The following is an 8,643-nucleotide window of genomic DNA, read 5'->3' as shown; positions in this document are numbered from 1 at the left end:
TTCTCAAAAAAAAAAAAAAAAAGGAGAAAAACACACACACAAAAAATGTCAGGAGATCAGACCTCAAAAGGAATGGACTTACAGTGAACCAGTTGGTACTGTGCTGTTTATATGACTGTTTATATATACTTATAAGGGGTATACTTTACGCTAGCTGTGCTCTAACACCGAACTCACATTAGTGGGAATGTATTAGAAGCAGTCCTGCAATTTCATTTCTGGTTCAGTTTCATATAAAAAGAATACAGTTCATGTGCTACAGGACCACTTCCTGGTATGAACCAAAGTATGGTAATTGGGGATGGCTGCGACATTCACCTCAAAAAGGCATTGATGTTCTGAACTAAAACTGTAATGAAAGCATACCCTATGCAAAATAGAAAAAAAAGGAAAATTTTAATTTAAATTCAAACGTGTATATCAGAATTCAGACAACTGTAACAGGTTATTTGCTTTTGCCTGACAATCTTATGTGAGGTGTACTTATGAGAAACTATATCACAGTAGCGGCATGGCTATTGTGTAAATGGCCCGTCTGAGAAAGTGCGATGTGTAAACATGTCAGAAATGCTTGCACTACATGGTTTCTGTATGATTAGAAAAGTATCAGTTCATTTCACTTAAGCTCACTGTTTGCTTGGAAGCTGAGTCCAGCCTTAGCTCCTCTCTTAATATGAAATATATACATGACCTTTAGATTGAAGAGACTACTCTGGTCTGTGCTTTCTTGTTTCTGATTTATCTTTTCTTCTGACAGTTCAGCTTCATTGGATGGAGTGGGAAGGTTTCCCTCTTGACCCTTCCTACTAGCTCCCACTTTATTCCCAGTTACCTGAATGTTTGAAAGCCTGAAAATAGATACATGAAGACTATATGAGAAAAGTAAAAATATATAAATTGTATATAAGTCATAGTGTGTGGGGGAGCAGTGTTACTGGAAAGAATTCATCAGGGGGTAGGTCTTTTTGGTCTATCAGGATATTCTTGTATTTAATATAGCATGTATTTTTAATGTCATTAAAATCAAGGCTACCATAATAGGCTGAAGATTATTATGCATGCAGATGGACTACAACCTCTCTGTGGAGTTACACTGATCACAGTAGAGTTCTGAATTATAATTCCCTGTTTGTGCAGATCTGTTTATCAGATTCCAAACACAGATCAGAAACATTTTACACTGCAAGTCATTAATAAAGCAAAGGAAATACCAGTTCATGAGTGGCAACTTTGTGGAAATAGTCAGGTTACAAGTGTTTTTGCTGTCTAATTGTGTTTTGAATTTTATTGGATTTGATTTCTTTTTCTTTTAGTCATTTTGATTGTATTTTTAAGTGGAACATATTACTGGTTATGCAATACAGCGGTCAGTGTAGAGAAYTGGAGTATGGTAAAAAACAGAAAGCTCAGGAGTTTTACTTTACTGCAGTGCCTTTTGAGAATGTGCTTGTACTGCATTGTGTTGAGAACTGTATATCTAAAATGTAAGCTTTGATTTAAAGAAGAAAAGCTTAAACGTATTAAGTATTCAAGAATTAACTTTAAGAATTCAAGTACCAAGTATTAAGAAATCAAGAATTAAAAGTATGCTACAGCAGGTCTTCTCCAATACATATGCAAATATAATCTAAAAGCCAGAACTTTTCTATTACCATTCTTTCCCATGTTTAATGTTGTGAATCTCAGTGCATCCTTGAAGAACTTCTTTTGCATAAAAATGACAACAAAGAGCAGGCTACTTTAAGCAGGTACCCTATTTCAAATATTTTTCAACTGATAATTACCAGAAACTAAAGTGAAAGAGGTAAGAGAGGTATAAACAGTACAAGTTTAAACATGAAACAAAATACAAATGTAAATAACTATTGACCCTAGCATTATCTAGGAAAAAAAATCACCAATACTAGTCAAGGGAGAACAACTTATTCTTTTTGAAGGATAAGTACATGTCATTGCTTTTTCCTCTATCTTAATCATAAAGGGAAAAACAACCACGGCAACAGAAAAAGTTGGCAAGCATACTTTTATGCATATGTTGACACTAAAATGTTGAGAAAGAAATTACTGCATGCCAAACAGTTTTGTGGGAGTACCTACCCGAACATATTTGGTAAAATGATTTTACACAGTTATCATTAGCCAGGCAAACCTCATTTGTAACAATTCCACTGGGCCTGTTTCAAAGCATGGTCCACACAGGAAGTACATTCAAAGCAATGGGCAGTTTTTAGTAACGATTTTTTTATAGTTCTTGAGTAATTGTACTATGCATCACCTCTTTACATTCATAAGATGGTGCTGTTTATGGGCCACTATTCTACTATTCTTTTCTTGCATGATCTACATTCCCATGGATTTCAATGAGAAATTTGGAATGCATATTACTTTGTTCTGACGTCTTTTTTTTTTCTTGATGCTCATCATATTTTCTTAAAGTTCTTAAGGTTGCACTACAATTTTTCCTCTTTCCTACACTATTTTAATTGAAAAACATTTTTACAGTGAAACCAATACAGCAAAAATAATAGTATAGTATGCCTGCTGCAACACCATTCACTGTATTAGTTTTAAAGCACTTTGAAATAGGACTAGGATGTGTTCCTTTAAAGTCTGTTGAGTTCTCCAGACTTAGGGTGAAAAATAACAATAGATTTTATGAGCAGAATCTATTGTGATTTTTCCAGCATTTTTTGTGTCAGATTATAAATAAATAAATAAAATTATAATAGGTGTGGAATGAAATAGATTGTGTGACGTTTTCCAACTCTATGGAAGTTATGGAAGATCAGCAAAATACTTACAGTTTTTTTATATATAAAACTTTCTGGTACCACAACCTAAGCAAAAAGTATCTGTTTCATAATGAGTTAAAATGAACCACATGGTTTAAAAGAATAAATGCAAGAGTAAAGATGAAAAAGTAATCCCATAATGTTTTTAAAAGCTAGCTTAAGCTATGCAGTACACCAGCAATGCACACTTGACATTTGTTGGGTCAACTGTATGAGTGAACTGCAGTTGTACAAAGGGAACATAGCATGAATCCAACAACCACTGTCTATAGATTTTCCACTACCAAAAATGTCTTTTGYTTCAAAAATAACTTCTGTAAGTGGCAAGCATAGAGCAACAGGTCTTTTATACCTACTGATAGCAGCAAGCTTCAGATTTGCACAACCTTCACATTCCTTACATGATATGCTCATTAACGTGGGCAATTAGTAGAAAAAAAATATTGTTCACTTAGAATGATATGTATTTGCCTGCTGTTTTACGGACTGAGATCAAAATATCACAGTATATAAAGAAAAAAAAGGTTACTATATAATACTGTCTATATGTCCATAAAATTATGTTGTTTACTTACAACTGGGCCAGGCGGGCCTTGTGGACCTTCCCCTCCTTTCAGACCAGCTGGACCCTAAAAATGGGGGGGGGAAAAAAAAAAAAAAAAGTCTAACTCTTAGGCTGGATAATTCAGGAGTTATTTTTGCAACATACATAACAGGAAGAATGTAAAAATCCTACGACAAGCAACTGAATAAATTCCTTCTTGGCTCTACAGCCAATGACACTTAATACTATTGGTACTTGATTTGTGTTCTCTTCTTGCATTCATTTTTAAGCACAGTAGAAGGTTTCATGAAATAAGAATGTTAATTCATTGTTCTCTTGTATTCTTAGAAACATTGTATCATTTGCTCTAATGTTTAAGTCATACCTGAGCTCCTGGAAGGCCTCTTTCTCCAGGGAAACCACGGAGACCTGCTGGTCCATCTTTCCCAGGAATACCTTGAGGGCCTGGGTCACCCTTTGAAACATATTGCAAGTTGATTAAATAAAAATTTTAAAAATGCTAATGTTAATCATTAAATGAGTGGTGAAAATGAAATACCAGACCCTGATTATTAATAACAGAAAAAGATTATGCCCCTTCCTATTTAACCCACCAATCAATATGTTTAAGTTTTAACAAAATACAGTATTAGGTATAAATTTTTTTGAAAGATATATTCATAAAGAAAGTTATGATGTCCATTTAAAATGACCAATTGAACAAAATTACACAGTAATTAGATAAACAATTTTTTTTCTTTTTTGCCCAAGAATGGCCCAAAAGTAGGCTAAGAGGTATTTCAGCAGTCAAATTGTACTGTATAGCCAGTGCTACATATATCTATCTATATCTAGATTCTCATGTACAATTTTCCACCTGAATGTGGAACGTCATTAACATCTATTTCCATAGTATAAGCGTGGTATATGTATACTACTTTTYTTTTTAATTACAAAAATGATAATTATTGGTTCAAGAGAATTCTCATCATTTCTCTGAGAGCAAAAGCAGCTCTGAAATAAGAATCYTCCAGTCTTTGAAATCTTACTGAGTGAAATGTGTCAATCACAATTTTATTTGGTATATTCTGATTTTATTCTGTATGTTCTAGGACAATTAGAAATATCATCATTTTACCCGCTCCCTCCAATTTCTTTCTTGAAGCCACATCATACCTTAGCACCTTCTTTTCCTGCAGCACCTGGGAGGCCTTGTTCACCTGGTGGGCCGGGAGGACCCGGATGACCTCTTTCCCCAATTGGGCCAGTTTCTCCRGTAGGACCCTAAGCATAAAAGTAAAAACTTCCATCATCTTGAGCTATTTAATGTCTTTTGGCATGGAGGAAGGAAGAGGAATYTTAATATCCAGCTGTTCTGAGTGTCTGTTACAGAACAATATGTTCATTGGTTAGAATACATTCCTCACCTTCCCCTCCAGGCAAAGCTGACTTACAAAGTATCTTTATCCCATAAAATAAATCTTACATTGCATTCTGCCTGCAGACATGTCTGTACTGCATCCACAGAGTGAAATCTTGACCTTGCTCCTTAAGCAATGAAGGTTTAAAAATATAGTGCTTATGCACATATGAGAGGACATTACAAAAAAGACAGTGGACATGCCTCTACCTGTCTTGAAATACTGCTGTTTTTCTGAATAATATGAATTGAAAGGTAGGAGGTTTGAAAGATCTCTTCAGATTCACTGGCAAAAAATCTTCACTGCTGGAATCACCTAAAAGAGCCCATGAAATTCAAATACCTAATCCACTAATTTTACTGCAAATAAATAAGATTAGATCAAATTAAATTTTGATAGTGAATATCTCCACAATCTAAAAATTACCAAAATTTGGCCTCTGACAGAAAGGCCACATAATATATTGTTTTTTTCTAAATGATTTCATGTTAGAGATCTTACTCTGCATTCTTGACTTCCGCAAACTGTAAACTTTATGATCATATGAAGAAGACATGTCATATAAAACTGGAATGGTAACACCAATGTTTGTATATTTTCTGGAATCATTGATTGCTAAGTACATCTTTCTAAAATCGAAGCTGATATATCCATCAGTATCTTCTTTTTAATACAGCTTAAAACTGCYTGATGCAGTATTACATAACCATTAAATGTTAGTATTATAAAGTTAGGTAGTAAATTGAATGATGTACCTGAGGGCCAACAACACCACCAGGACCAGGAGGACCAGTTTTTCCTTGGAAACCCTGAGAAATAACCATAATATACTATATTACCCAGGACAAGATAGAGAAGAGCAAAACTGCTATCTGTACTGAAATGGAGAAAGGGAAATTCCATGTCACAGGTTTCTTCTCTCTAGGAACTAAAATTGCAATATACGTTTTTCTTATGTATGCTTAAAAGTGAAATATTGATTAATCTTTCTTAGCTGTATCAGTTCCAATCAGTCTGAGATGGTACTACAGTAAAAATTCCAGTCAGTTTTACAGATCTCTCTAGGTGAACTTGATTAGATGAGTCTGAAATCCTAAGTGATGTATCTATAAGACAGCTGAAAATACCATATACATATACATATATATATATATATATATACACATATATATAAATGAATCATAAAGCAAAACAGACCTTTTAAGAAACACACAGATGGTGAATCTATTGCAGTAAGAAATAACCAGGTCCTTGATTAATTCTAATATATGAAATAGCAACTACATTTTTATCCTTTCATAGACATGAAACACTAAATTCTTGCACAATATCAGACAATCCAGCTATCTCCTCAGTTGATGCCTCCTTCCAATTTGTGGATGACATCACTGAAAATGATAATCATTTCTAGAGGAAACAGTAATTTTATTCTGGTTTTCAGGATCTAGTTTATTCCTACACCTATACTACAAATTATTTATCATGATAGCATCATTCCTATCTCTGGAATTTTAACAAACATTGGCAATTTTTCAAAGTGAATACGGTTTACTAGGAGAAAACGCTATCATTTTCTCCTCTAATACATAACTCAGTAGCTAATGAAGAGCTGTATTTGCTTTTCAGTTATTCAAAATTCATATCACTGCAAACCTACTAAGCCCAAACAAGATATAAAGTTAGAGTACTATAGTAGTGATTAAACCCAGAGGAATCTGATGCAAACATCATAGAGTGACAGAGTCCCTAGCTTTATTGTATTTTGCATCTTACATTTCTAGTCATGAGCGAAATCAAGAAACAAATAAAAATAAAGGGAAAATAGTAACTGTGTTTTTTCCCTTCTGACTACAATACCCCAAATGGCGGCCTGAAAATAAAATTCATTATTCATCAACAGATGATGACTGCAACTAGTTTGCCAAAAAGACACACATATTTTAATCAAAAGAAGTATGTTTGCTCTCTTATTCATGCAATTAAAGGTAATTAGTCATTGCAGTTAAAAYCTCTATTATAGAATATCTCATTTTTTATTGAAAATTCTTTTCAGTTTGAATACTATAGCAGATTTCTAGTCAAGTTGGAACCCAAAACATAGTTTACCTGCCAACAACATTTCTCTCTAAATTCATCTCTGGCTTTTTCTAGATCTGAAGAACTAAGCAAGAACTTTATGCGATTTCAGTGAAACATTCATTTTGGCACTACAGAAGTATTTTTTTTAAAAAAAAAAAAAATTGCACTAAAAATGTTACATTAGGTTTTTTCATTACGTTGCCAAAGTTTATTCATTGCGATTTTTTTTAGGGGGATTACATAGTTTCAAAATTCAACTTTGTTTCGGTTGATTGAATCACTCCTGATCCTACTTTCTCAAGGTGTTGGCTTTTAAGTTTCCTAGCAGCTTATCATTATTAATACTTTTTGTTAGGCCACGTCACATAGCATTCATTGAGAAAAGAACCATATAGTAATTGCCTGACAAACCTTCACTGAAGTTGATACCTGAGTATTAAGTTTTCTTACTTCTATTGCTTACTTAAGCTCACTGTGACAATACTAACAGGGCATACTCAAGAATAATTCCACCCTCCTAGCATAAAAACAAAATAAAGTTTTCCCATGCCTAAACTATTAAGCTATAAGAAAGCAACAGTCATATTATCTCCCAGTCCCAGCCTCATCTGTTTTTCAATTAAGTTGTCTCTATTTCTTTAGCTTTAGTAGGTTTACAACACTAGAACTGTAGAGTTCATTTACTTACAGTCTCACCCCGCTGCCCTGGGTGCCCAGGTAAGCCGTCTTTTCCGGGTGGCCCCTGAAATTGGAAAATACATAAACCAATGCATTTTCCAACCATTCTTAGTTCTGAAAAAAAGTGTACTATTACCGATAAGAATCTCTAATCTCTTCATTTTTTTCAGGCCAGCCTTTGGCATAGCTTAACTGCTCTGATATCYGCTACATACAATTTTAATGTTTCTTTTTCTTTGTTTCCACCCTGATGTGCATTAACAACGGTTTGGAGAATGATTGCTGGGTTGTGGTACGCAGGCACATTCAAAATAAATTTCTGTAGTTTCAGAAATCGTGCAAAGTCCCTAAACTTCTCCTTCATTTTTCTTTGCTTAATGAGTCAGTTTGTGCAAAACGAAGCATGAGGGGAGTATTTGAGAAGGCGCGTTTTTTGGTGCTGGAAATAAAAACAGCAAATACCTGAGTGAAAAATCACAGTCTCAGTAAACACAGCACACTGGAACTCATGAGAATTTTATGTACACTGAGTATTGCACATGCTCTGAGGTAGTTCACTCAAAAGGAGGTTTGGTAAGGCAAAAATGCCAAACCAATGATAGTACGGAGCATGTTTCTGCTCACTAACACGGAAGCTTTGCTTTCATTTCTTTTTCTACGTCTTACTACTTCATGTGTTTTATTTCCCTCCCAGTGCCCCTTCCACTAACCATTCAGTGCCCCTTCTACTAACCATTGTACATACATTACATCGTATTTTTAAGTTGCTGAAAGATGCCAACTGCCTGGTGCAAAAATCAGTAGATAAAAATGACCTTAGGATTCCTAGCTCAGTAATTCCAATAGGATTCTTTCCAGCAAGGTCATCACAAACCATGACTTTCTTTTGATATCATAACATTCTAGTTATTCCAGAGATTTTGCTTGTCTACTCTGTACAATGTACTTGAGGGAAATTTAATCAGATTGAGGAACAGAAAATAATCGAACTGGCATCCTCAACGCATGTGTTCAGAATGAGTTTTGAAGATCTAATTATGGAATATAATATAAATAATTTTTCTTCAATTTGTGTACAAGAAAACCAGATACCACAGCAACACAGTCATAAGTTTTGGGAGGACTGCTT

General features: G+C 34.3%; 1 protein-coding gene across 2 annotated transcripts in view; it reads right to left on the bottom strand.

Annotated features, from left to right (window-relative positions):
• COL11A1 (collagen type XI alpha 1 chain) overlaps positions 1–8,643 on the bottom strand; it is a 161,869-nt gene that overhangs the window by 54,168 nt on the left and 99,058 nt on the right. For both annotated transcript variants that reach the window (XM_085308266.1, XM_085308265.1), the window contains 5 exons: positions 7,525–7,578; positions 5,513–5,566; positions 4,513–4,620; positions 3,722–3,811; positions 3,368–3,421 (listed from right to left, as the gene is read on the bottom strand). In XM_085308266.1, the coding sequence (XP_085164392.1) occupies positions 3,368–3,421; positions 3,722–3,811; positions 4,513–4,620; positions 5,513–5,566; positions 7,525–7,578 (360 nt within the window). The remainder of the gene's footprint in view (positions 1–3,367; positions 3,422–3,721; positions 3,812–4,512; positions 4,621–5,512; positions 5,567–7,524; positions 7,579–8,643) is intronic.

The sequence above is a fragment of the Rhea americana genome, unplaced genomic scaffold (assembly GCF_003343005.1).
Source record: "Rhea americana isolate MKP2758 unplaced genomic scaffold, rheAme1 scaffold_272, whole genome shotgun sequence".
Taxonomy (NCBI): domain Eukaryota; kingdom Metazoa; phylum Chordata; class Aves; order Rheiformes; family Rheidae; genus Rhea; species Rhea americana.
The sequence above is the reverse complement of the archived record's forward strand: the minus strand, read 5'-3'. Positions and strand labels throughout refer to the sequence as shown.